We start from the raw sequence: 27,860 nt of genomic DNA on the forward strand, positions 1-27,860 counted from the left end.
CAAGGAGTCTGAATCAAGAGGAAACCAAGTTGGTGACAACGTAACCACATGATCTACAATTGTGGGGCTCAGAGGAAGCCCTCCTGAGCCCCCACCAAGGAAGCCCTGCCCCAGGAAGCCAGAGCAATAGCTGGCAGCCTAGTGTATTTGCTGCCCACCTTGATGAGCTCAAGGTCACACTGCCCCCGCTCATAGGCAACACAGGCCAGATGTGGGTCCCGCTTCTCACAGTAGCGGCCCACCACACGGCTGTCGTAGTAAATGTTCTCTCTCAGGAAGCGCTCGGGGCTATTGTTGCTGTCGATGTAGATCTTAGCAAGTGCATTGTGAGTGGCAGGCTCTTCACAGCCTTCGTGACTCCGGGACTCCAGCCAGGGAAGCAGCAGCTTTAGCCTTTGAAAGAAGGAAGAGCACCGTAAAAGTCTCAAAACTAACAACCGAAACCTCTAGGGCAGACCCTGAACTCTGAAGCTTGCTTCTAGAAACAAACAAAAATCTCACTCAGTTAACCTCAGGTTGTTTTAGAGACCAAAACAGACTTGAGTTCCAAACTGATTTCAATTGCTAAGTTTTTCCCAAAGATCTATACTACCAATAGCAAACAACTCACTATTAGATCTAAGATTTGTTGCATTAAAGACCAGCCACAGAGACAGTTGGTCCTGGGGCCTAGAGGCTGACTGAAAAGAGACTTTGGAGAATTAGTCATAGACCTAACAACAAACACTAGAACCCAGGGGCAAGAGAAGATACCAAGCTAGAACCCCTTACCTGTTTCTTTTTTCTACTTCAGCCACCAGCTCATCAGTAGAGAACTGTCCTCTCACCACCATGATTAAGTTTTTAATTACTTCCTCAGAACAATCCACATCAAGCAGCCCTCCAACCACAGCAGGGATCCGGCTAGGGTTGACCTAGAATGGTCAAGGTGGTGACTTCAGTGCTGCAGGCACAGGTCACTGCTACAAGTCCCCCACGGCCTGAACAGTGTGGCTGTCTGAAAGGGCTCCTGTGGTGGACAGAATGCATACTTGAAGCTCCAACCCCTAATGTGACTGTATTTGAAGATGGGCCTTGAAGGACATAATTATGGTTCCTTGAGGGCATAAGGATGGGGCACTAATCAGAGAAAAAGCCATATAAAGGCACAGTGAGAAGGTGGCCATCTGTAAGCCAAGGAGAGTGGCCTCAGAAAGAACCAACCCAAGGTGGTGGGGTCAGTGCCTTGATCTTGGACTTCTAGCCTCTAGAAAATGTCAACTGCTTAAGTCATGCAGCCTGTGGTATTCTGCTATGGCAGCCCAAGCTATAATACCACCAGTCTCAGACACATTCAGGATCAGAGGTAATCTCTCAGGTGTAGGCTATTACCACCAAGCAAGGCACAAAAGCAGCTGGGTGTGACCTGGGAGTGATGGTCCCAGTGATGCTCCCAGTAGTACCTTCTGAACGTAGATCTCGATGTACTTCTGCAGGTTGTTGCGGTACAAGTATAGGACAAGGTCATGGACAAAGTCAAACCGATCACACACGATGATGAGGGGAAGCTGGTCTGTGAGCTTGGCCTCCTGTGTATTGGGAAAGCACAGAAACAATGCAGGCAGTGAAGACCCCAAAGAGCCAGACTGCAGGGACCATGAATCAATACAGAGATGGTACTGCTTCTGTAGAGTGGCTCCAAGGAGACTCAAGATGAAACTGTTCTAGATATGCTGTTGTTTAAGGCATTTGCTTTTGGGGATACAGTGTTTGCCTTGGGAAAGATAATACTATTTGGTTAAAGAAGAAAAGAACTCTGCTAAATCTGGCAATAACACTGCAAATTGGTCTAAAAGCAAGTAACTCCTGGGTTAAGACAAACAGATCATTATGTATAAATCTGACCGAGACCCAGCAGCAGAGAGTATAGACTACTTTCGAGAACACCTGCCAATAAGGGCTGCCTTTCTGGACATGCAACCATACTCCATGGAACATCAGCCATCAGTGCAGAGGGCTGCCCCAACTCTGCAGTCCACCACAATAATGTCTCCCCCTCCCCTCATTTGGACATACCTACACGACACTTCTCAGGTGCCCTTGCACCCTTGCAGTTCTGGGTGTGGCCATGTGACCTAGTCTCCTCTAATGGAATGAGAACCAAAATGCCACATGAGACCTGCAACTTCACCCACAAAACCCACTGGAGCGGCTCCTCCTCTCTTTCCTTCTTCCAGTTGACCAGGAAGGCAACATTCGAGGTGGTATGCTGAAGATGGCAAAGCAACACAGCCTGGTCCTTGAAAGATGGTTGGAAAGGCTACCCCACTTAGCTCCACATCCACCCCTGTCTGTGCATGAGGAAGAAAGACACTTGCTTTTTTGCCCGTAGCACTGAGTAGCTTATTTGCTCCATAGACTTTCCCAAACTAATTAACAGAGGAACAGCTGGGATGTTGCTGAAACATAATGCAGCAATAAACTAACTCCCTCTACTCACACATAAGATAATTAAGAATCCAGCCTCAAGGATTATAAAATGAGCAGTAGCCTCCTCCAAGAACTTTAGGCCACAAGGTAGAGCTCTGCACTAAGGACCCAGGGGACACTGATGGAGGAAAAAGCCAGCTTTCTAACTCTGCCTGATGGTTTGCTCAAGGAAGGAGGTGATAACCTGGTCACACTTACCTTCAGGAAGTTCTTCACCCGCTCTGGGTTGTAGCAATTACTCTCCCGGCATATCCTCTCCACCTCCTTGATCTGCCCCGTCTTACAGGCAGCCTGAATATATTTCAAGTGCACATCTGGATCTTGGCTGAAGTTTACAATTGAGCCCAGGAAGTAGAAGAGGCCTATAAAGAGAGACTGTTCCATCTTATGCCCTCATACTATCTACCTGCCTTTTCCACAGTCGTAGTCCGCCTGCCCTTGATGGCCCAGCCCACAACAACAATGCTCCACTCTCCCAGATCACACAGCCCACTCACAACTTACAAAATCTATGTGAAGTTATTCTGCTTTGGTATCTCCCTCAAGGAGCTAGTCAGATTTCCGTGAAACTTGGGAGGTACACCTGAGATGTTCTGATGTGAAATACCTCATGTGTGTATGTGGAATCCTTCTGGGGACTCAGGCACATCCTACGGTTGGTCATCTTCAAGAATAATTCAAACTGAGGTAGCCTAAGAGGGCTGTGTGGCTGCTACTCTAAAAAGATAAACCAGGAAGAGGAAAGCAGAGGCTTTCACTGGGAGCCTCCAGAGTCTGTTCTGTGACACTGAGCTGTTGGCACACATGGAGCCACTGAGGAAGGGGGTGCAAGGTGAGTCACAGAGCACTGTTACTCCTTAGAGGCTGACCACCTCCTGACTCTCACAGGAGCCAGCCAGGAGGTACTGGTGACAAGAACAGGACAGAATACTCAGAGAAAACCACCTTCCCTGAGGAGGTCTTCGGCTGTAACCTGGGGGAAAGAACCAGAACCCTGAAGGCAGACAGCTCCCACCAACCCTACTCTACTGCCATCTCCCCACCCATGTAACATAATTGCTGCTGCAGCCTTTCCTGCAATGGCGTCTTTTGACAAGAGGGGCAGCCCCCTAAAGGGAGGTCTTGCCTTCACTCCTGCAACATTCTAGGCCAAGAACGGTGGCTTAACACCTCGCTGGACAAATGCTCAGTTTCTATCCCTGCCTCAGCCTGTCCCCAGCAGACACTCACCTGGGAAAGCCATCCCCCAACCAGCACATTCTCGGTGTGATGCCCACAACAGGGCAGAGGAAGCCAACCACAGTCAAGCCTGCCAGCCCAAAAACCACACCGGGCTGAGCCTCCATGGGGCTCTTACTCAGAGGAAGCCAAAGGGGCCGCCCCCTCAGAGCCATGCACTCCAGCACTACTGGCCCAAGTTTTCTGGTGAACACTCAGCAGAGTGTGTGACACAAAGATGCTCAGTTCCATAGAGGCTCCAGGAACACAAGGGGGATTCTAAGCGTCCCCACCCCAACGCCAACCAATTGCTTCATTTGCAAATGCCAAAAAAGCGACCTACGCTGGGTAACACACACCAGACAGCAGAAATCTTCTGCCACTGACCAACACATCAGCCTGGCCTGAAGGAAGACTCAGGTTGGGCAGGCAGACACCGACACCTGATAAGGAGGTGCAGGTGGCTAGAGGCTGTGGAATTTACCTTCGTAACTCTTGAAGGATTCAAAGAGCTCCACCAAGGACTGTGTGCCCAGCTGCTCGTGGTACTTGGAGGCCACCTGCACACACAGCTGAAGGTTCTGTCTGATGCTGGCAGACAGCAGAGCATGAAGACACGCCAAAGAATCTTCCACTGACAAGGAGCCAAAGAAGCTGACGAGCCACTGGGAAGCAAGGAAGAGTTTGTCCACAGCTAAGTACCATCCTCGATGTTGCCAACACTGGCAACATCACTGGATCAGTTTTTCCCACTGAGTGTGAAAAATATAAAGAATCTTCACTTAAAAGGACTGAAAAGCAACTATCCCTTGTGGCAAAAAGTGGAAGCCAGGAGTTAACTTCAGATGAGACACTAACCTCAACTATTCATCCAGCTGTCCAGAACCTGCAACGCCCCACAATTGATACAAAAACCTATTCTGTAAATGGAATGCAATACCAATTAGCTTCTGCTAATGGTTTTACACAACCCTGCTAGAGCTGTCAATGTTAATAGGTTCTCCTCTTTTGGGTTAAGTCAGAGGTGGACTATGGGAAGAAAGAGGTAATGAGAACCCAGTTGCGTGGGTGAGCAAGGGGAATTTGTGTGTTGGCTGAATGAGAATTGTGTATAGCAGTGACAAGGCTCACGCACAAGGAAGACACATGCCACACTCCCACAACCACAGACATAGGGAAATTTTGGGAGCATGTGACCCTAATGACAGGTGGGTGTCATCCACAACAGAAGTGCCCCAACGGTGCACCAATACCTCGGGATTGAGGAGGTGAGTGTGGACCATAGCCCTCTTGATGTCGTAGAGGTCCGTGTAGTGCTCCAGTGCACGCTGCAGGAGGCCCGCCTTCTCACAGAGCTGTGCAATGTGGGCCCGATCATAATGAGTAAACATCTGATTTCCAAGAATGGCATCTGCAACCTATGAAATGGTGAGGTCAGGAAGAAAGCCTGAATTGTGGCAATAACTTTTTAACAGTAGCTGCTCAAACCATGCCTCCCAGGGCATAGCTCCAGAAAGTAATCATAGGAGAGAGAGGCTTTACCAGGTCCAGGTTTTTCCCCACCTCCAAGCAGAGCCCTAGCCAGCTTTGCAAGTGACCCGAGGCTCTTTGAACAAGGCGCTGTCCTCCTAGGGTGCAGGGCCAGGTGTGTATAAAAGGCTGAGGCTCTGCCCTAAAGCATATTACTGGGATCAGGCCAGGCTACTGTTCCGGCTTTTCAGCCAACGTATTTGTACAGTTTTCTATGGCAAGTCAAGGTCAATATGAGAGCATGAGTCTTTAATGAGCTCAATCCTTGGACTAGCAACAGTTACAATTAGACCTGGAAGTAACAAATCCTACAGGTATTCATTAAGCTTCTCAATTTGGTTGAAGGCAGAATTGGGGAGAGGAGGGGTGTGTGTGAGCACGTGCATGTGCAGGGGGTTACGTTTGAAAAACAACTAACAGTCCTGGAAAGAATTTTGATGAAGCTTAATACCATCTTTAAATAAGCAACCTCTGGACTAAGAATGAGTCAACGAGCAACCTCGCTGCCTTGTTACGTGATCTGACCCTCAGTATCTAACTACAAGTGAATCTTGATGAGACATGCTCCTGGGTGTCACCCAGCACACTCTTTCCTGTTCCTTCCTGGGTATGGAGTACCAACCATACAGTGACCACAGACCTAGTTAACATCATGCTGCTCCAGGGTAATGCACACTCTGGGCTCCCTAACAATACCAACCAAGTGCTGAGAGCACAGTTTTGTAATATCTGGAACTTATCTGATGCTCCCCACCCTTTGTTTTCTTCAGACCTATCCTTACTATCTTCTTTAGAAAAAAAAGTTTCCTCCTTATTATAGCAATAGTATCATTTAAAGAACTCAGAAAATATAAGATGAGCCAAGAAGGAAAATAGCATCCAGCCTCTGACATCCAGAGAAGACTGCCCCAATGTTCTGGGTGTTGTATCCAGCTGTGCACCCATCCAGGCTGCACCTGTTTCGGGTTTGGGCTCTTCTTAGGGTCTATCTGCTCAATTCCTGAGTGGTGTCTAGTTTCTGCTTCAAAGTTCATTTAACAAAAGCTGTCATATATGATCACCAACTCATAAGAGTTCAACAGAACACCAAACACCAAATTAATAGCACTTTTGTTTTCTAGAGGTGAGACATGACCCACATAAGAGCAGCTAACTTGTGGATTGCAATAACCTGAAATCACAGAACAGTATAATTAACACAGTGTTTCCTAATCACAACAATAATACATGACTATAAAGAAAAAGAACCTAGAAGACAAATAAGTAAAGAGCAAAGTGAACTATGATCCTGTCCACTCAGACAACCATCAAGCTAAAAGCTTGATGTAAATTTCTCCAAACTCCTTTCATGCATACATATGTAAAATTAATTTAAAAAAGCATATACATGTGATTTTAACATCCCCCCAACTTTCAGTTCAAGAAATGCTCCACCACAATGAGCTACCACTTCACACCCATTTAGGATAGCTATTATTATTTTTATTTTTTTAAGATTTTATTTATTTATTTGACAGACAGAGATCACAAGTAGGCAGAGAGGCAGGCAGAGAGAGAAGAGGAAGCAGGCTCCCCACTGAGCACAGAGCCTGATGCGGGGCTCGATCCCAGTACCTCGAGATCATGACCCGAGCTGAAGGCAGAGAGGCTTTAACCCACTGAGCCACCCAGGCACCCCTATTTTTTAAAAACACACCCAGAAAATAACAAGCACTGGCAAACATATGAAGAAATTGGAACCCTCATATATTGTGGCAAGAACAGAAAATCGTGTAACTGCTTGGAATACAGTTTGGTGGCACCTTAACAAGTGACGTGCAGAATTACCACACGATCTGGCAAGTCCCCTTCTGATGTGTGCCCCAGAGAGCTGAAAACAGGAACTGAAACTTGTACCTGCATACCAATATCCACAGCAGCACTATTTGCAACAGCTATAAGGTGAGAGCAACCCAATGTCCATCAACAAATAAATGGATAAACAAAATGTGGTATACACATACAATGGAATATTATTCAGACACAAAAAGGAATGAAATTCTAATTCATGCTACAACACAGACGAATCCTGAAAATAATGTTAAATGAAACAAGCCAAACTAAAGGACAAATATCATATGAATCTACTTACATGAAATATTTAGAACAAGTAAATTCACTGAAAAGGTAAGTAGAATAGGGTGTTACCATGGGCTGGGGAAGGAAAAGGGGAGTTAATGGATATGGATTTTCTATTTGTGATGATGACAGAAGTTCTGGAAATATATAGTGGTTAACGGTTGCACAACAATGTGAATGTACTTAATGCCACTTAAATGTGCACTTAAAAATCGTTCAAATAGGGGCGCCTGGGTGGCTCAGTTGTTAAGCGTTTGCCTTCAGCTCAGATCATGATCCCAGGGTCCTGGGATCAAGCCCTGCATGGAGCCATGCATTGGGCTCCCTGCTTGGTGGGAAGCCTGCTTCCCCCTCTCCCACTCCCCCTGCTGTGTTCCCTCTCTTGCTGTGTCTCTCTCTGTCAAATAAATAAATAAAATATTTTAAAAAAATGGTTCAAATAGTAAATTCTGTTATGGATACTTTACCACAGCAAAGAAAAGAAAAGAAGAAAAAAAGAAAAGAAAAGATTTTGTTTTTGTAATTGTTTCTGTGAAAGTTGTAACTGTTTCTATGAAAGTTTTGTACCACGGATTCTGGAAATCTCTTGTAGGAAGGTCCTAGAAAATGTCCACTGAGGCACTAGCACATCCCAGCCCAAAGGCACTGTGTTTAGGTGTGCAAGTCCCACACAGAAATGAAACAGATCCTTTGTCCCTTGGTTTCAACCTAGATATGGCACTTGCCTGGGGTGCATGAATCAGATTCATCTCCAACAGGCGAGTCTGGAGATGCCCCTCAGCTGGGCGATTATTCTTCAAGGCATCCAACAAGAAGGAAGTGCACTGCTGAATTAAACTGTTTTCCATGAAAACATCTACAATCTGAAACAGATAGCAAGCCACATTTTTACCCAAAGGAAATGGGTTTTATTTTCCTATTCAAATAGTTCCTGAAATTAAATCTCATTTAGAAATTCAATAATTAGTTCCTTCCTTTGCCTTTTTAAAAGTTTTTATTTATTTCTTTTAGTAATCTGTACATCCAATATGGGGCTCAAACTCACAACCCTGAGATTAAGGGTCTTCTGAATAAGCCAGCAAGGCGTCCCTGCATTTTCTTGTATTACAAAATTCAAGTAATTCATGGCCTTAATTTTTAGGAAATTTTGTGAAATTATATCACCCATGTCATATTCACCAACAGGGTATTTTACTCAAGTATATCAAAGGAAGTACTTTTATCAGTGTGAATCCCCCAAATTCTCTGAAGTGATTCAAGTAATCTTTTTTTTTTTTTTTAAAGATTTTTATTTATTTGTCAGAAAGAGAGAGAGAGAGAGCACAGGCAGACAGAGTGGCAAGCAGAGGCAGAGGGAGAAGCAGGCTCCCCACAGAACAAGGAGTCCGATGTGGGACTCGATCCCAGGATGCTGGGATCATGACCTGAGCCGAAGGCAGCTGCTTAACCAACTGAGCCACCCAGGCGTCCCTGATTCAAGTAATCTTAACAATCCATTACTTAATCAAATTCTAGAGGCAGTCAACACCTGCTGTCTAGCCCTTACACTCTAATTATTCAGGCAAGTTAGGAAAACGCAAACATTGACTTAGATACCAATCATCAGAGTTAAACAGATATCAAAGAATAAGCCTTAATATGAAGTGAAATATAGATAATGAGCTTACTGATTGTGTAAGTGTTTCCATATTTAAGTACAAGAAAAAGTTTATATTAAAAATACTCTAGGGGCGCCTGGGTGGCTCAGTGGGTTAAGCCGCTGCCTTCGGCTCAGGTCATGATCCCAGGTCCTGGGTTCAAGCCCCACATCGGGCTTTCTGCTCAGCAGGGAGCCTGCTTCCTCCTCTCTCTCTGCCTGCCTCTCTGCCTACTTGTGATTTCTCTCTGTCAAATAAATAAATAAAATCTTTAAAAAAAAGGGGATTTCAGAAAACTTACATACTTAGCCCCTGTCCTCAAAGACTTCATAATCTTATTTGCAAATGGAGTATGCATCCTCTTGATAAGACAACAGAGTATGGGTTAAGAGCAAAATGTGGGGGCGCCTGGGTGGCTCAATTGTTAAGCATCTGCCTTGGGCTCAGGTCATGATCCCAGGGTCCTGGTTCAAGCCCCACATCGGGCTTTCTGCTCAGCAGGGAGCCTGCTTCCTCCTCTCTCTCTGCCTGCCTCTCTGCCTACTTGTGATTTCTCTCTGTCAAATAAATAAATAAAATCTTTAAAAAAAAATAAAAAAAATACTCTAGAGGGCACCTGGGTGGCTCAGTTGGTTAAGTGTCTGCTTTTAGCGTGGGACATGATCCCAGGGTCCTGGGTTAGAGGAACTGCATCAAGCTCTCTGCTCGGTGGTGAGTCTGCTTCTCCCTCCCTCTGCCAGCTGCTCCCTCTGCTTGTGCTTGCTCTTTCCCTCTCTCTCACTCTCTTTCAAATAAATAAAAAAAAAAATACTTTAGAACTATGAAATACAATCCAGATGTAATCTGGAGTTTTCTTTCCCTTTGAGGTCTATATAAATTTGGCTCAAACCTCTTAATCATGATCTCCAAAATCCTGCAAATTCCACAATGTATAAACCCAGTATAACTGTACTTATAATTATATTTATACAGGTTGCTGGTTTCAAGCTTTGTTTCATATCTCTGTATTACCCAGAGCCCTTTGCACACAGCTTACTGAAGGCAACTAGACATGTGTTTATATCTAAACACTAACTACGTTATGCTAAAATAATAGTCTCACGTTCACCTAACTCCAGGTTAGCCAGACACCCACAAGATGAAAGTCTGCAGACTAGAAAGCACTCACCATAACCAGGTACCCAGGCAGAATTCAGGTGGCCTCAGTCAGCAGAGGATAATGAGGTGGGGCTCGGGTGGGGCTACTGCTGTCAAATAACATCCTCACTCCCCACCCCCAACCACCACACAAAGAAATAAGATTCTCACAACTGGACACCTAAATCCTCTAAAACACTTCAAAACAAAAGTAAATGACAGGCATTCAAACAATAAAAGACTAGAAGACAAGCTTCCCTGGTACATCAGATTTTTAAAACTGGAAGATGAATAGCAGACAAAGAAAAGAATCAAGACACTGGTAAGAGAAAAACAAAAGAGATCTTCTTGACAGTTATACAAGCCACAAAAAGCTGTCTCAAACAACCACTGATGCTCACCTGGTCAATGTTGGCCAACGGCTCTTCCTCTCGCACTAGCATTTGAGAAAATTGCAGGCCCTGGTCTGGACTGATCCTCATCACACTCCTCAGCAAAAAGATCCAGTCTGGGACATAGCCAACCTAGAGGCAAGGGGACACCCTCAGAAAAATAAACAAAATACTCTGAGTGGTTAAGGAAAAAAAAAAAAAGCTCCCATCCTTTTTTTGGAACTTGTGTTTACAAAGAAATGAGAAATGATATTAGCATGTGTACATGCTGCACCTGTGCCAAACACAACACCCACTTATGTGATGATGCCATGTATGTGGAGGTACAATCAATCAACTACACAAACAGCCTGGACCACAAAGAAGTCACCCTGACAAGTGTGCCAGCTCTGACCAACACCCAGCACACAGGCCAGTTTGCCTCATGGACAAGCTGCAGTGGACCCCCACTGAAACATGGGTTTAACACACAGTTGGTGCTGAGGGGTATGAGGGAAAAGGGAGAAAAAGAACAAGATAAAATTACAGAAGGGGCACCTGGGTGGCTAAGTAGGTTAAGCGTCTGCCTTCGGTTCAGGTCATGATCCCAGGGTCCCAGGATCGAGCCCCACTTTGGGCTCCCTGCTCAGTGGAGAGTCTGCTTTTCCCTCTGTCTGCTGCTCCTGCTCTGCTCTTTCTCTCTCTCTCATTCTCAAATAAATAAATAAAACCTTAAAAAATTATCAGAAAATCCCCAACTGGAAGGGAACTGGAAGGACTATAAGCACAAGACAGGAAAACAAAAAACTGAAGAGAATAAAATAGGATCATTATCACTGAGTGACCGATGCTAGCAGCAACACCGACAACTCACACTAGAGCACTGCCATAGAAGGAAGGGTATTTTGTAAACCCAAGAATCAGCAATCACCCACCACAAATTAAGTATCTGTGAAATGCTACTGGTTAGGCATGCATTACCTTTTTGGCATAAAGGACAATTTTTTGGAATTGGCCTGTTTCTGCAAAACACTGGATAACTTTGCTCGGCACATTCGCTCGAAGATACACACTCAGAGCAAGTGTAGGGTCAGCAGTTTTGACCAAATCTCCAAGTTCTTCTGAACACTCCAGCTGTGTTGTGCCAAAGAGACAGGGCAAGATTAGGACCAGAGGAACCTGTGACTTCATTTTCAAATGGTGCTGAGGGTTGTGATTTCGTGTTTGTACCTTATCTTCTTTCAGCCACTTTTCTAAGAGTTGCTTGCGTCCCTGCTGAAGCACTGGACGGCAAAGTTCTAAGGATTCAAGTTTATTGAGCTGACCCTGATCAAGCAGGATTCCAAAGTACTGGAGCAAAGGAGAAGCCTGCCCAGGCTGGGCAGGAATACTCTGGAACTTTCGAACAGTGTCACTGGTACGTAGGACTCCCTGACGACAAATGGAAATGTACATTGTTACGTTATAATCACAAGCTGTCCTTTTACTTAACTGGCCTGTATTTAAAAAAAAAATCCGGGACACCTGGGTGGCTCAGGCCATTAAGTGTCTGCCTTCAGGTGAGATGATGATCTAGGATTGAGCCCCACATTGGGCTCCCTGTTCACAGTGAACCCGTTTCTCTCTCAACTCCCTGCTTGTGCTCTCTCTCACTATTTCTCTTTCTCAAATAAATAAAATATCTGCCAATGGAAATTCTACCCTGAATTAATTGTCAGGGACAGGAAGTCCTGTACCACAGCAATGGCTTCCACTTTCAGCAAAAATCACAAACATAGGGATGCTTGAGTGGCTCAGTCAGTTGAGCATCTGCCTTTGGCTCAGGTCATGATCCCAGGGTCCTGGGATCGAGTCCCACATTGGGCTCTCTGCTCAGTGAGGAGCCTGCTTCTCCCTCTGTTTGCAGCTCCCCTTGCTTGTGCGCTCTTTCTCTCATTCTGACAAATAAATAAATAAAATCTTAAAAAAAAAAAAAGACCAGAAACACAATGGATGTCAGTCCCACAAGTGACTTCTAACAAGGGTGAGAATTAGGCTTCTAAATCAGCCTTGCAGTAGCGAAGTACTACCACCATTACATTCTAATTCAAAATACTCAAAGTCCTGGGTGAAGATTAGAAATGGTTTGTTCATAAGCATCACTTGAAAGACAGAAAAATCCCTTTCAAGGAGAAGCAACTCAAAACCTTTTATCTGCTCAGAAGCAGAACTAGGGCCAGGACAATTTATCCTAATGAAATAAATAAAAGAAAATGCCCTAGGCAGTACTGTTACACTAACGATGAGTGAAGAAAGTCAAGAGTAGAATGTGAGTAAATAAAATGTGGTACAACCACTTGATGTATAATATAGCTCTGCATTTTCTATGCTAAGAACCTGGGTGTGAAATACGTATGCACATAAATAAGAACTGGAAGAATTTTTTAAAAAATGTTGCAGCAGGAATATGCTTTTCATTGATTTGTCTCGTTGTCGTCAGGCCACTGGTGCAAAATTTTAAAGCTAAAACAACTAAAAATACAGTTAAGAAATTCCAACATCAGTAGTGAATGTTTTTATAATTTATTTTACTCTCAGGCTGGCACACAGCATTCGAGGGCCATTACCTTTGGTGCAGATGCTGCTACTTTGGCGGCTTCAGCATAGCTCCCCTGTGCAAAGAGAGTACTGAATTTTCTCACAAATAACTCCTCCGCCCCAGCCAGGTTGCTACGAATGGCCAAACGCAGACCAAGGTCTGGATTCTGAAGCACATTGGTTGCATAATTCACAATGTTATCTTCCTCAACACAAATGGACAGCACCTGTAAAGAACCAACAAGTGAAACTGGCCTAACCCAGGACAGTGCTCCATATACACACACTGCCAACATCCCACTCGCAGGCACTGCAGTATCAGCAAAGTTCTAAGGCTCAGGCTGGGTATGTCTAGAACATTGGCTCCAATAGTGACAAGATGCACAGGAGGCAAACACCTAATGGAAGCAAAGAATACCATGGTAGGGCAACAGCACGGTCAAATGAGAAAAACATCAAGTTGCATGGACATTGACTATTGATGCATCCAAGATGACTCTGCAAAATGACCTATTTGGGTAGGTGGAAGTGACAGTTTTTCATCTCAATGTTCTTTTTTTTTTTTATAGCACAGATTTCCTTCTTTTAACTGTCTTTTTAACTTTAGTTGAGAAAGGTAATTTAGGTAGAATAGTACCTGCTTTTCAGCCCTCCCCAATTAACATGTGCCTGGCCTGAACATGTTAGTGGTATGTATCAGAACCACTGCTCCATTGGCAGAAGCTTTGTGCAGGGAGCTACTCTTCTCAGAATCAATCCTATGTTAAGAATGGTGCTATCTGAGAGGCAAAGCAACGGTAGGAAGGAAAAGGGAGACACGGGTGTAAGTTCAATAACAGGAGCTAACTATATTTGATCACTTTCCTGAAGGAGAAGGAAAAGTTAAGCTGCAGTCCCCAGTGAATGGAAAAGATGGGAGATGAACCCTCAAAGTTCCATACTTGTCCCTTTTTGTTGACACCGATAATTCCAGAAGTAGGTTCATGTGGAGCAGTGACAAAGATCGTGTCAGCACTAATACGGTTCATGTAGATGCACACTCCAGACTCTAGATCATACAGATGAAGATAGCCATACTTTGTGATCAAGTAAATAACACCATGTTTAGCTCCAATCTATAGAAAGACAGAGAACAACAAGTAGAAAAGTAAGGAGAAGCCAAATAGGGCAAAAGGGTTCACAAATGATGAAAGAGTATCTTGAGTTCCTTAGCCCAATAGGTCATTTATCACTGGCAGGAGCAGTGTGCTACTGAGACATGGATCCCAAGTTGATTCTAGTCATGCCCACTTGAGAACTAGTTTTAAAGCCAATACTTTCCCTGACTCCTCTCTAATAAAGGTCCAGTAAGTCAGGCTATTCCATTTGTCTTTTAGATCTAACTATCCTCTCCCTGACTTTCTTACCAAATCCCTTCAGAAAAAGCTGTGAGTTCATAAAATGAGGAGAAAGTTCTGGATAAACTTAAAAAAATTATAAAACCTACAGCACTTTATTTATTTTTTAACAAGTTTATTTATTTACATCATCTCAACACCCCAAGTGGGGCTCAAACTCATGACCCCAAGATCAAGAGTCACATACTCCTCCAACTTAGCCAGGCACCCCAAACCTATCGTAATTTTGAAAGTATGGTAGCAAAAAACAGAGTACCAGAATAGGAAGAAACAAAAACAAACAAAACTTAACTGAGAACCCTGAAATAGAATCAAACATATATAAGAATTTAACATGAATGAGTAGTATTTCATAATAGTAGAAAACAGACTTTAACCAGTATACAATACTGATATAACCAACTGGCTATATGGGGATGGGAGATGAGTGTAAAGAACTGGTTCTCTGGGCGCCTGGGTGGCTCAGTCATTAAGCGTCTGCTTTCGGCACAGATCATGATCCCAGAGTCCTGGGATCAAGCCCCTCATTGGGCTCCCTGCTCAGCAGGGAAACCTGCTTCTCCCTCTCTCTCTGCATACTGCTCCCCCTGCTGTGCTCACTCTCTGTCAAATAAATAAATAACATCTTAAAAAAAAAAAAAAGAACTGGCTCTTCATCTTATTTTTTAGATCAAAATAAATTCCAGGTGGGTCAAAGATTTTTACATAAAAAGTAAATAAAACTAAGAAAGTAAAAGAAGCAAATATGGGTGAATACTTTCATCACTTTGGGGTGTAGAATTCTTTTCAAAACATGATACCCAAGCCACACAAAAATGCAAATCTTCCACAAGCTGGAACACACCACAAATAAACTTTTGCTATGACTAGAGAGAAATATTTATTTGAAACACACCAGGCACTTAGTATCCGAAAACTACACAGAGTTCTTACAAGATAAAGACCCCAAGAGAAAAAGTGCCAAGATCAGGAAGTGACAATTAACAAGATGCATATGAGTGGTAAACCCACCCCATCTTGACAATAATCACAGGGAGGGCGTGAACATCACTAGACTTTGTCCAGCATGGTCGTGCACATGTCTCTAACCCAGTAGTTTCATCTGTAGTTTATCCTAGGACTGAGCATTGGATTAATAATACTGCTAGAAGTGTTTACTGTAAACATAAATACCCAATGGGGGACTGTCTAAATGAGTTAGAGATATCCACAGAACAGAAGATACAGACATTAAAATATTATATATATTTAGTTGGTGTGGGATGGTCTATGACACAGAGAAGGTCATAAAGCTGAAGGCCAGTGCCAAGCCATTTTTCACAAGACTCTATTTGCAGGGACATGTCGGTGGCTCAGTTGGTTAAGAGTCTGCTTTTGGCTCAGATCATGGTTCTAGGGTCCTGGGATTGAGTCCTACATCGGGCTCCTGCTTAGCAGGGAGCCTGTTCCTCCCTCTGCCAGCTGCTTCCCCTGCTTTTTCTCTTTCTCTCCGACAAATAAATAAAATCTTAAAAAAAAAAAAAGACTCTATTTGTAAATATCTTCACAAATGCATGCATATGAAAAAATTTCCAAAGGGGCAGTCACAGTTAGCAGTGGGGTAGGATTTCAATTGCTATTTAATTCTATGTTATGTTTATTGATACTGTTGGATATTAATGGACAATATATGTTTCTCTAAAACAGAAAAAAGGTCAATTTCTCTTTGTGGGGAAAAAAATGTATTTGATTACATATCTATTTCCAGAAATCAAGCTTAAAAAATTATCATTTAAAAAAATTTTAAAAAGAAATCATCATTAAGTATTGTCAAATATGTGAGAACAGAAAAAAAGCCAACAGCTAAACCATCCTACAATTATGGTACGTGCCTAAAAATAAATGTTTACTTCTCAAAATATTAACAAAGAATGTCATACCAAATGCCTATGATGTAGTGAGCAAAAAAATAAAAAGGGAGAGTAGATTGTACGATCTTACGTATATAAATATGATCCCAATTTTGTTGAGATAGTGTATCTAACTTTTTAAATATGACAAATAGTGAGATCTCTGATCATTCATCCAGTGGTAAACATCCAATTGGTTCAGCTATAAAGATTGTTTTCTTCTTTATATTTCTGTATTACAGAGAACATCTAATCTTTTGTAGTAAAAAGGAAAAGGCCTGGGACTTTGGTATGTGAGTTGGACAAAGTCCCTGTATGCAGAAAAAGAGTGCTCCTTTCCGGAGAATGTTAACACAGCATGAGCTAGAACATGGGCATCAACGTTATCCTCTTCATGTTCTAATATATCTATTCAGGCATCTTCTGAAGCACAGGAACCTGCTACCTGCTGTTCCCCCCCCCCCCCCCAGATCCATATTTGTTCTAACTCATGTAGTGGGCAGCACATTCATACCTGCATAGCCACTGGGAAATCAGTCTGAGCCTCTGGAGGAAAAAACACATCCACAGCTTTCTTTACGAAAGGCTGGTTTCCTGCTGCAGGCTGTCCGACTTCAATTATGTGCAACTAGAGAAGAAATTTAAGTCAATCCAAGTAAACATATTGGTGGCAGACTGATGCTAACCAATGCCCACTGGTAAGTAGAGCCACAGCCCACACTTTGTAGGGCTAATGATAAAACTTACAAAGAAAATGACAGTCTCTCGGTTGGAGTGCTCATGCTATTCACTAACCTGCTGCCCATCATCAAGGATACAGGAAAAAACAACACTGGAAACCTGAGCAACATTTAGTTCCAGCATGTTGGCCGAATTGCTTCTCCCCTCTCTGGGCTTTAGTGTAGAAGCCCATGAAACAAGGGGCTCTGCTGGACATGGCTTAGACTAAGACAAATCAGTTAGTAGACAAGATCTTGTAACTGAATGCCAAACTCACAATACAGTCGATTGTGCCAAAGGCCTGAGAGCTTCTCAAGGTTTTGCTTGGGGAGGGGGGTTCATAAGAATCTTTGGAGAATCAGGAAGAATGAGAGTGGATAAGGGGCTCCATCCCTGCTTTTATCAGAACAGCTTCAAGTTCCTCTCATCTAATGGAAAGGTACCAAAGCTAAAACAAGTCTGGAAAAAATCACAAGTAAGGGTGGTCAAAGACAAAGCGACAGGGGTTGGAGGGGGTGCCCAGCAGAACAAACTGATGAATGTAAATAGTGTGGATTTGGCCTGGCAGAGAGGAGGGGGAAACACCAAAGAGGCTTGAGGTAAGCAGCGAGATGGGCTAGAAGGGGAGGGCTAATGTAGCAAGTTGAGCAGGGGCCACTGCAAGTTAAGATGCAGGGAGACTAAACTCTTAGCATACAGGCACTTAAAAGAAATGGTAGCTTGGGAAAATTCTTTTTGAGGGGTGGGATGGGTCTGGGGACCTAATAAATCACTATTCTCTAACCCAAATATGGGTAACAAGGGCTTCATCTGCCAAAGAAGTGAGACTTGCTAGAGGATGGACAGTGGTAACAGGAATAGAATGTAGCTCGAGGGCCGTGTTTCTTGCTTGGGAGTTGGGAAGGATGGGGACACTGTCAACAGAAGCAGGGGCATGACTAAGAAAGCCAGGCTTCTTTGGGAGGTGGCAGGAGAAGGGCACAATTATCGGCAAGTGGTACTGTCCTATAAGAAAGGAACAAGGAAATAAATAAAAAAAATTAAAAAAAGAAAGGAACAAGGAACTGGAGTCCAGACAAAACTCAGATCCATATGAGTAGACCACCGAGCCATTCCCATAAGTGCAGCTGGGCTGGACTAGAAGGGGTGTGCACAGGGGGCAAAGGCTGAGAGGTCTCTGAAGGGACCCACACTTGCCACTGTGGTAGGGGAAGTGAGATTCAACCACAAAATGAGGTGGTTCTGGGGATGGCTGCTGTGGGGGGGTCCCCACCATGGAAGACTGTTCCTAGCCGCAGCTTTGTCCTGAGGGGAACTGCCTGCTTCACAGCTGAGTCCAGGAGATAAATGGGCACACCTGTCTTACAGGGGGCTTGTTCTGGTGTGTTCTTCTTCACCGGGAGCTTGGCGGGACAAGTTCTGCCTTTGCAAGGGTGCCTGTGGCTGCCTAGCTCTGTCTGTGGCAAGGTGGAAAGCCTCAGTATAAGACATTTTTGCCTGACTCCTATTTTTCTACTGGTTCTCAGCTAAGGAGGGCATAATGTATATTACACAGGAGACCAAAGTATCCAATGAAGAATATTTAAGATGATGAAGTTTGGGACCACATACTGATTTAGCAGTCTTCTTTGGGGAACACTTGAGGGCTAGTGACCAACTCAAAATAATGACTTCAGGGAGTATTTCTGACAAGAGTATACTGAGATAAGGACACTGTTTTAAGGCCACTCTCGAGGTGAGTGACGCAACTATGGAACCACACAACTATGGAACCACAGGTCTATCCAACATCCTAAATTCTTATACCTCCTATCTCTGCCCACAGCAACTCCGGTGAACAGATGCTAGCCATGTGCTTGAGCCTAATAAAACTCAACCTGCTCCCAGAGCATGGCCTCCACTCTGCAGCTCCCACCACCTGGCCAGAAGCACACAGGACCCATGCCTTACGTTGGGATAGTGTGCATTGGTTCTTTCACAGCTGTTACCTCCACGAGCCTGCTGTGTGAGAACAGAAACCACATGTGCATAGCCCATGCTCAAGAGACTCTGTCAAAGAGGACTTTTTTAGGGCAAAGGGACCAATTAATTGGTAGAGCTGACCTCACATTACTGACTTTACAAAGACTGGCTGTGAAACCATCAACACATACAACAGGGAGTTGCTCTAAATACTCTAAGAACTTTCATTTCCATGAAGCACCTGCAGGCTGTTCCCCACTCCCAACTATAAACTGGTTTTGAAACGTTGGCTAAATGTTTACACTTGGACAGAGACTCCCAACACTCACTCAGGACACCTTTCTGAGGGTGAAGACAAAGTGGAGAGCTTACCTTGCCCCCTGCAGGACTCCGTACAGCAAAGCAGAAAAGGGTGGCAGGCTTGGCATTCCCCTCACTCTTGAACTCTGCAAAAGCAGCAGCATGGCCTTCTATGGGTTGTGAAACCTTCCTATCCACAGAGTAGAGCTGCATTGCCCCAACGACACGGTTTTGCTAAGACAAGACATTTTGCAATGAAAGGGAGAGAAAAGAGAGGATATAAATTGTTAAAACAAATGTTCCTAAAATGAAAGTCTCATATGTTGATAATAGTTTCTCTAATAAAAATCAAGCCTATTAGATATTAAAGACATGATACAACTCTACATTTGATGTGGAAAGATGGCCACAAACACCAGGGAGAAAGTAAGACTACAAAACAGTAAGACAGTGGTCCCAATTTGTTAAACGTAAAATGTGTGTATACACGTAGGTATGCATTTATACATGTTTGTGGATGTGTGTAAGTGTACATTCAATGTTTGTACATGTAAATCTATATATACGTACATTCTATGCATACACATAAATACTCATATAACGTAAGTCTTGGGAAGAAAAACTAAAATGTTTAAAGAGTAGTTTAATCAGGAGGAGGAGATTATGGGCTAATTTTGAAAATTGGGTTTTCTGAAATTTATAAATAGCAAAAACTGTATTTAGTAAACCCCAATAAGGCTAATATCTTTTTAAAAAATTAATTAGGCTAATATCTTTTATAAAACTTAGAACTTCCATTTTCTAGAAAAGAATTTCTATATATTTATATCCAATGTCAAATGCTCAAGAAGCAAAGTAAAGAGATGTAAGTAAATGAGACATGACAGCATCACAGCTCAAGCCCCTAGAATCCAACATTCGAATAGCTATCACAGTCCAATGAGCCCCTCTGCAGTCTGTGCATAAATTCAGATCCCCAGTGTATCTGCCACCTACCCTCACTCCATAAAAAGGCAAAGGCTTCAACATTTTTCTTTTTAAAGAACCTTTCCTTTGTACTTTTCTACTGAAGACACTTATGCTGAAGTACTATGCAAAGTACCAATTCATGCTACATGATGAACCTTGAAAACAGGCAAAGTGAAAGAAGCCATTCACAGAGACCCCATATGAAACATCCAAAATAGGGAAATCCAGAGAGATAGAGCAGACGAATGGCTGCCAAGGGCTGGAAGGAGGGAAGAACAGGGGAGCAACTGGTAAACTAGTGTGTGCGCTCTAGCAGAAGAATGAGCAAGAGAATTCTGAAGTAACAGTAAGGACAGGACAAGACTCACCCTCCCAAGTGAGGATGGGAAAATTGGAGACAATATGGAGACAGTATTTTTGAGGCCCCAATGCTAGAAAAGTCTAAAGCCAAAAAGAGGTGGAGCAGAGAGAATACCTGAGATCAAGACTGAGACCTGGACTCCTGCACTGGCTGTCTTCATGGACCCACCCAGAGGCTACACATGTGGCCCTGAGCCAATGACCTGCTTGTGAGCCTTAAGTCTCCTGCTTAGTAAAGTCCACCTTGCAGGGGTGTTGCGTGTTGTGCGCTCCGGGAAAGTGCATATTGAGGACTGCAGCTGACAAAGATTCAATGCAAAAATGCTTCCTTTTGCGCCAGGCACCATGCAAGGAGCTAAGGATAAGGAAAGTGAATGTAACCCAGACCCTTCCCTTAAGGACACATGATAAGGGTTTCTGGCAAGGAAGCAAGCAACAGCAACACAGGGTGCTAACTGCTATGGCCCAGGATAGAGTGAGATGCTGTGACTCCGCTCACTCAGTCTGGTGGGTCAGGAAAGGATTCCTTGGTGACAAGTAAGCTGGAGTAAGAGGTCACAAGGTGAAAAGCAAAAGCTGTTTCTAACAAAGGGGAAACGTTTGCAAATGCTTAGACAGGAGGTTGCAAACTGCGGCCTGAAGGCCAAAATCTACCCTCCACATTCTCCTCCTGCCTCCTTTTTGTTGAGATGACATTCACTAAATAACCTATAACTACCCATTTTAAAGGATTCAATTCGGTGGCATTTAGAACATTCACAATGTTGTGTCTCTATCACCTCTGTGTAATTCCAAAACATTTTCATCATCTAAAAAAATCCTTGTGCCTATTAAAAGTCCCCATCTCCCTGCTCCCCAACCCCTGGAAACCACAAATTTTTGTCTCTACAGATTTACCTAAAGATTTCATATAAATGGAATCAAAATATGTGCCCTTTTGTGTCTGACTTGTTTCACTCAGTGAGGTTTTCTAGGTTTATCTATGTTGTAGCCTGTATCAGTACTTTATTCCTTTTTAGGGCTAAGTGATACTCCATTTTATGTATAAATCACATTTTGTTTATCCATTCATCCAGCGGTAAACATTTGGGTTGTCTTCATCTTTTAGCTATTATAAATAATGCTGCTATGAATATTTGTGTACAGTTTTTGTAAGGGAGTGTTTTCCTCATTTTTCTTGGATAGCTACCTAGGAGTGGAATTGCTAGGTCAAATAGGAACTTTATGTTAAATTTTTTGAGGAATCATCAATCTGTTTTCCACTGGAGCTGAACCATTTAACATTCCCACTACTGACATATAAGGATTCCAGTAACTCTGCATCCTTGCCAAAAAATTACAGCTTAATTTAAAATTGAGCTCGATTTACAGCTCAATTAAAAAATTAGGGGTGCCTGGGTGACTCAGTGGGTTAAAGCCTCTGCCTCCGGCTCAGGTCATGATCCCAGGGTCCTGGGATCAAGCCCTGCTTCGGGCTCTCTACTCAGCGGGGAGCCTGCTTCTCTTCCTCTCTCTGCCTACTTGTGATCTCTGTCAAATAAATAAATAAAATCTTTTAAAAAATTTTTTAAAAATTACAACCATCCCAATGGGTGGTATTGTGGTTTTGATTTGCAATTCCCCAGTTACTAAGGATGTTGAACACCTTTTAATGTGCTTGTTGGCTATTTGTATATCTCTGGACAAATGTCTGTTCAAGTTTTTTGGCCCATTTTCTAGTTGAGATATCTTTTTGTTGTTGAGTTGTAAGTGTTCTCTAAATATTCTAGATACTAGACTCTTCTCAGATAAATGATGTACACACTTCCATTCTTTAGGTTGTCTTTTCACTTTCTTGACCATGTCTTTTGATTCACAAATGTTTTTAATTTTGATGAAGTCCAATTTACCTATTTTTTCTTTTGTTGCTCATGCTTTGGGTATTATGTCTAAAAATCCATAGCCAAATACAAAGTCATGAATATTCTTCATGTCATCAGTTTTGCCTCTTATATTTAGGTATTTGATCCATTTTGAGTTAATTTTTAAAGATTTATTTATTTTGAGAAAGAGAGAGTGAGTGTCAGCTGGAGGAGGGGCAGAGGGGGAGAGAAGGAGAGAATCTTAAGCAGGATCCAGGCCCAGCTCAACCTAACAACCCTGAGATAATGACCTGAGCCGAAATCAAGAGTGGGACGCTCAACCAACTGAACTACCCAAGAGCCCTGAGTTAATTTTTATAGATGGTACAAGGTAGGAATCCACTCCATTATTCTGCGTTTGATAACCGTGGTGTGCCAGCACTACCTATTGAAGAGAACAGTCTTTTCCCATTGATTGGTCTTACCACCATTGTCAAAAATCTACTGGCCAAGATCAGCTGTGTGGTGCAGCTGGTTACGTGTTTGACTCTCGGTTTTAGTTCAGGTCGTGATCTCAGAGTCCTGGAACTGAGCCCCACACTGGTGAGGAGTCTGCTTTAGGTTCTCTCTCTCTGTCCCTCTCCCTCATGCTGTCTCTCTCTTTCTAAATAAATAAATGAAATTAAAAAAAAAATCAATTGGCCACAGATGTATGCTTTATTCCTGAACTTTCAGTTCTATTCCATTGGTCTACATGTCTATCCTTATGCCCATGGGTTTTTGTTGTTGCTAAATACTTGTGTGATAGTATGATAAAAATAAGAAATACATATCCAGTCTTTGTCCCTTGTTCCTGGCATAGAACTCCTAAAACCCTTGCAATTTCCTAAGTGATATGAGTGAGAGGTGCATCTTCATGACACAAAAGCTTATGGGGGGCCTTAGATAGCTTCTGGTTTGGAACTTTAAGTCCCACCACATCCTGGCCTCTAGGGAAGGGAACAGGGACTGGAGACAGAGTTAATCACCAATGACAATGAAAATATATATAGGAAAAAAAAAAAGAAAAGAAAATATATATAGAAACCCCTGAATTACAGAATTCAGACAGCTCCTAGCATCAAGTTGCTGGGAGGGTGGAAGGCCTGTACAGGGCATGGAAGCTCCATGCATACCCCCTTCCTCCATGCCTTGCCTTATGCATCTCTTCCATTTAGCTGTTCCTAAGTTGTATCCTTTTTAATGAACCAGTAACAGTAAGTAAAGTGCCTTCCTGGGTTATAGGAACCACTCTAGCAAATTATCAAACCAGAGAAGGGGGTCATGGGAACCCCTATTTTATAGCTTGTTGGTCAGAGCTGCTAGGAGCCTGGGACTTGAGACTGGCATCTGAAGGCATGGGGGCAGTCTCGTGGGATTGAACCCTTAACTTGTGGAGTCTACACTAATTCTTGGACATCCAGTTAGTGTCCACAGAGAATCAGAGAACTGTTTGGTGTAGAAAAGCCAACAGCTTTGGTGTCAAAAGTATAGTGAGTAAAAAGCTTTTAGCTTGGATTTTTTTTTTTGTTGGTTTTCTTTTTGTCAGTAAACCACAAATAAGTAACACTGTGATTTATAATGTTTTCTTTTAAATTATTTTTCAAACATGATGATTTCCTTATAAATGAGCATGATTCTTAAAGGTATTTTTAACAACTTTATTGATCTATAATTCATTTACCATATAATTCATTTGAAATATACAATCCAATGTTTTTTAGTTTATTCACAGGATTGTACAACCATCACAATGTACTTTTTAAAACACTTTCATCCCTTAAGAGAAACCTCATTAGCAGCCAATCCCCATTCCCACCTCCCACATTCCACCCCCAGTCAAACAACTACTTACCCATTTTCTATCTCTGTGGATAACTATTCTGAATGTCTCATAAAAATGGAATCATGCAATATGTGGGTTTTTGTGCTTACATGTTTCACTTACTTAATATTTCCAAGATTAAGAATGGTCATGGTATATAGCATATATCAGTACAGATGACTCTTGAGCAATGCAGAATTTAGGGTCATGGACCCCTGACATGGGCAAATCCATGTATAACTTCTGATTCTCCAAAAACTTAACTACTAATAGCTTACTGTTGACCAGAAACCTTACCAATAACATACAGTCAAATAACATGTATTTTATATCTTATATGTATTATATACTGCATTCTTAACAATAAAGCTATAGAAAAGGAAATGTTGAGAAAATAGATTTACAGTACTATACTGTATTTACTGAAAAAAAACTTGTGTCTAAGTAAACCCATGCAGTTCAAACCCACATTGTTCAAGGGTCAACTGTACCACTTCTTATTGTCAAATAAATATTCCACTGTATGGATATACATTTTATTTATGCATTTATCAGCTGATGGACATTTGGAATGTTTCCTACCTTTTGGATGCAATAAATAACGTTGTAACTGATGGTTACCAGAGAGGAGATGGGCAGGGGGACGGGGGTTAAATAAGTGGTGCAAATTAAGGAGCACACTTGTGATGAGCACCAGGTGTTTTACTGAAAGTGCTGAATCACTATATTGTACACCTGAAACCAATATTACACTGTATGTTAACTAACTGTAATTTAAATAAAAACTCAAGGGGGGGTGGTGTACCTGGGTGTACCTCAGTTTCAGTTACATGTTCCACTCTTGATTTTGGCTCACATCATTATCTCAGGGTCGTGGGACCAAGGACTGTGTTGGGCTCAGTGCAGAACTGCTTAAGATTGTTTCCCTCTCCTTCTGCCCCTCTCCCACTCGTGCTCTAATATAAATAAATAAATCTTAAAAAAATTAAAAACTTAAGGGATCATTAGATGGCTCAGTCGGTTAAGCATCCAACTCTTGATTTTGGCTCAGGTCATGATCTCAGGGTTGCCAGATCTAGACCAGCACTGGGCTCTGCACTGGGCATGGAGTCTACTTAACATTCTCTCTCTCCCTTTGCTCCTCCCCACTCCTTCTCTAAAAAAAAAATAAAACTTAAAAAAATATACATAAGGGCGCCTGGGTGGCTCAGTTGGTTAAGCGACTGCCTTCAGCTCAGGTCATGATCCTGGAGTCCCGGGATTGAGTCCCGAATCGGGCTCCCAGCTCCACGGGGAGTCTGCTTCTCCCTCTGACCTTTTCCTCGCTCATGCTCTCTCTCACTCTCTCTCTCTCTCTCTCAAATAAATAAATAAAATGTTTAAAAAAATATATACATAATACTGCTACGAACATTTTATTTAAGTTTTCAGTAACGTTTTTTTATATATTTTTTAAAGATTTTATTTATTTGAGAGAGAATGAGAGCCAGATGAATCATAGAGGGAGAGGGAGAAGCAGACTCACTGCTGAGCAGAGAGCCTGATGCAAGGCTCAATCCCAGGATCCTGAGACCATGACCTGAACTGAAGAAGGCAAACACATAACTGAGCCACCTAGCCACCTCAGTAACAATTTTTATCTTAAAGTCCATTTTATTTGATATTAAGATAGCCAATCCGGCTCTCTTTTGGATACAATTTGCCTGGTATATCTTTCCCATCCTTTTTTCAACCCACTCTATCTTTGAATTTAAAGTGTCTCTCCAGTAGACAGCATATATAGTTGGATTATGGGTTTTTTTTTTTTAAATATTCTGCCAATCTCTGCCTTTTAAGTGTTCAATCCACTTGATACAACTACGATAGGGTAAGATTTACTTCTGCCAGTTAACTATTTTTTCCCTATATGTCTTATGTCTTCTTTGCTCCTCTATTATTTCCTTACCACCTTGTTTTGTGTTAGATATTTTCTAGTGTGTCATTTTGATTATCTTGTTATTCCTTTTGTGATTTTTTAAAAAAGTCATTATCTTTGTGGTTGCCTCAGGATTACAATTAATGTCCTCACTTTTAACAATCTAATTTGGATTTATATCAATATAATTTCTATACTATACAAAAACTTTGCTCCTTTGTAGCTCCATTCCTTCCTTGCCTTTGTTCTATTGTCATAAAAGTGCATATTTATCTATTTAATATACCTATTAACACAGATTTATAATTATTGCTTCAATAGTCATCTTTTAACTCACAAGAAAAGAGTCATAAACAAAACTACCTTTATATAGTCTTTTATATTTACCTATACAGTTGCTCATACCAGTGTTCTTTATTTCTTCATGTGGGTTTGGGTTACTGACTTGGGTCCCTTCATTTCCACCTGAAAGATTCTCTTGAGTATATCTTATTTTTTCTAAATTAACTAATTAATTTTATTATGCTAGTCACCATACAGTGCATCATTAGTTTTTGACGTAGTATTCCATGACTCATTGTTTGCGTGTAACACCCAGGTTTCCATGCAATATGTGCCCTCCTTAATACCCATCACCAGGCTCACCACCCCCCATCACCTCCCTCCCCTCTAAAACCCTCAGTTTGATTCCCAGAGTCCATAGTCACTCATGGTTGGTTTCCCCTCTGACTTCCCTCCCTTCATTTTCCCTTCCTTCTCCTAATGTCCTCCATGCTATTCCTTATGTTCCACAAATATGTGAGACCATATGATAATCGTCTTTCTCTGTTTGACTTATTTCACTTAGCATAATCTCCTCCAGTCCCATCCATGTTGAAGCAAATGTTGGGTATTCATCCTTTCTTCAGTATTTCTTATAGGGCAGATCTATTAGAGACAAATTCTCTCAGCTTTTGTTACCTGGTAATGCCTTAATCTCCCCTTCATTAGTTGAAGAATTTTGCGGGATATAGAATTCTTATTGACAATCTTCTAATTTTTTTAAAGCACTTTGATTATATCATACCACTGCCTTCTGGCCTGGTTTCTCATAAGAAATCAGTTGTTAATCTTATTGAGAGTCCACTGTACAAGATTAGTTTGCTTCTCTCTTACTGTTGTCAAGATTCTTTGTCTTTTGATGGTTTAATTATGATATATCTGGGTGTGGATCTCTTTGAGGTTCCTGGTTATGCAGATTAATGGTTTTCATCAAATTTGCTATGTTCAGGGCCATTATTTCTTCAAATATTCTTTCTTCCCCTTTCTTTCTCTCCTTCTTGTGTGACTTTCAGTATGTGTACTGGCCCACTTGAATGGTATTCTACAAATCTATGAGGGGTTTTTTTTGTTTTTTTAAAGTAGGCTCTGTGCCCAGCATGGGGCCTAGGCTCAACCCTGAGGCCAAGGCACAACCAACTGAGCCAGCCAGGCATCCCATAGGTGGTTGTTGTTGTTTTAAATACCTCCTAGTTCTTTACTGTTATGGTTTATATGGAAAGACAGTGTTCTTATACTTTCTTGAGTTTTTTGGGCATGCTTTCCAT

The 27,860-nt window shown here is 42.3% G+C and overlaps 1 protein-coding gene across 1 annotated transcript in view; it reads right to left on the reverse strand.

Annotated features, from left to right (window-relative positions):
- Positions 1 to 27,860, reverse strand: part of LOC111142671 (clathrin heavy chain like 1) — a 114,525-nt gene that overhangs the window by 37,975 nt on the left and 48,690 nt on the right. The window contains exons 6-19 of the mRNA XM_022495975.1: positions 19,398 to 19,559; positions 16,858 to 16,971; positions 13,999 to 14,172; positions 13,087 to 13,284; positions 11,711 to 11,911; positions 11,462 to 11,614; positions 10,511 to 10,633; positions 8,061 to 8,198; positions 4,941 to 5,105; positions 4,172 to 4,352; positions 2,668 to 2,831; positions 1,443 to 1,568; positions 772 to 914; positions 159 to 393 (exon numbers count right to left, since the gene is read on the reverse strand). Of these exons, the coding sequence (XP_022351683.1) occupies positions 159 to 393; positions 772 to 914; positions 1,443 to 1,568; positions 2,668 to 2,831; positions 4,172 to 4,352; positions 4,941 to 5,105; positions 8,061 to 8,198; positions 10,511 to 10,633; positions 11,462 to 11,614; positions 11,711 to 11,911; positions 13,087 to 13,284; positions 13,999 to 14,172; positions 16,858 to 16,971; positions 19,398 to 19,559 (2,277 nt within the window). The remainder of the gene's footprint in view (positions 1 to 158; positions 394 to 771; positions 915 to 1,442; positions 1,569 to 2,667; positions 2,832 to 4,171; positions 4,353 to 4,940; positions 5,106 to 8,060; positions 8,199 to 10,510; positions 10,634 to 11,461; positions 11,615 to 11,710; positions 11,912 to 13,086; positions 13,285 to 13,998; positions 14,173 to 16,857; positions 16,972 to 19,397; positions 19,560 to 27,860) is intronic.

The sequence above is a fragment of the Enhydra lutris genome, unplaced genomic scaffold, assembly GCF_002288905.1.
Source record: "Enhydra lutris kenyoni isolate GAN:26980312 unplaced genomic scaffold, ASM228890v2 scaffoldscaffold8, whole genome shotgun sequence".
In the NCBI taxonomy this organism is placed as follows: domain Eukaryota; kingdom Metazoa; phylum Chordata; class Mammalia; order Carnivora; family Mustelidae; genus Enhydra; species Enhydra lutris.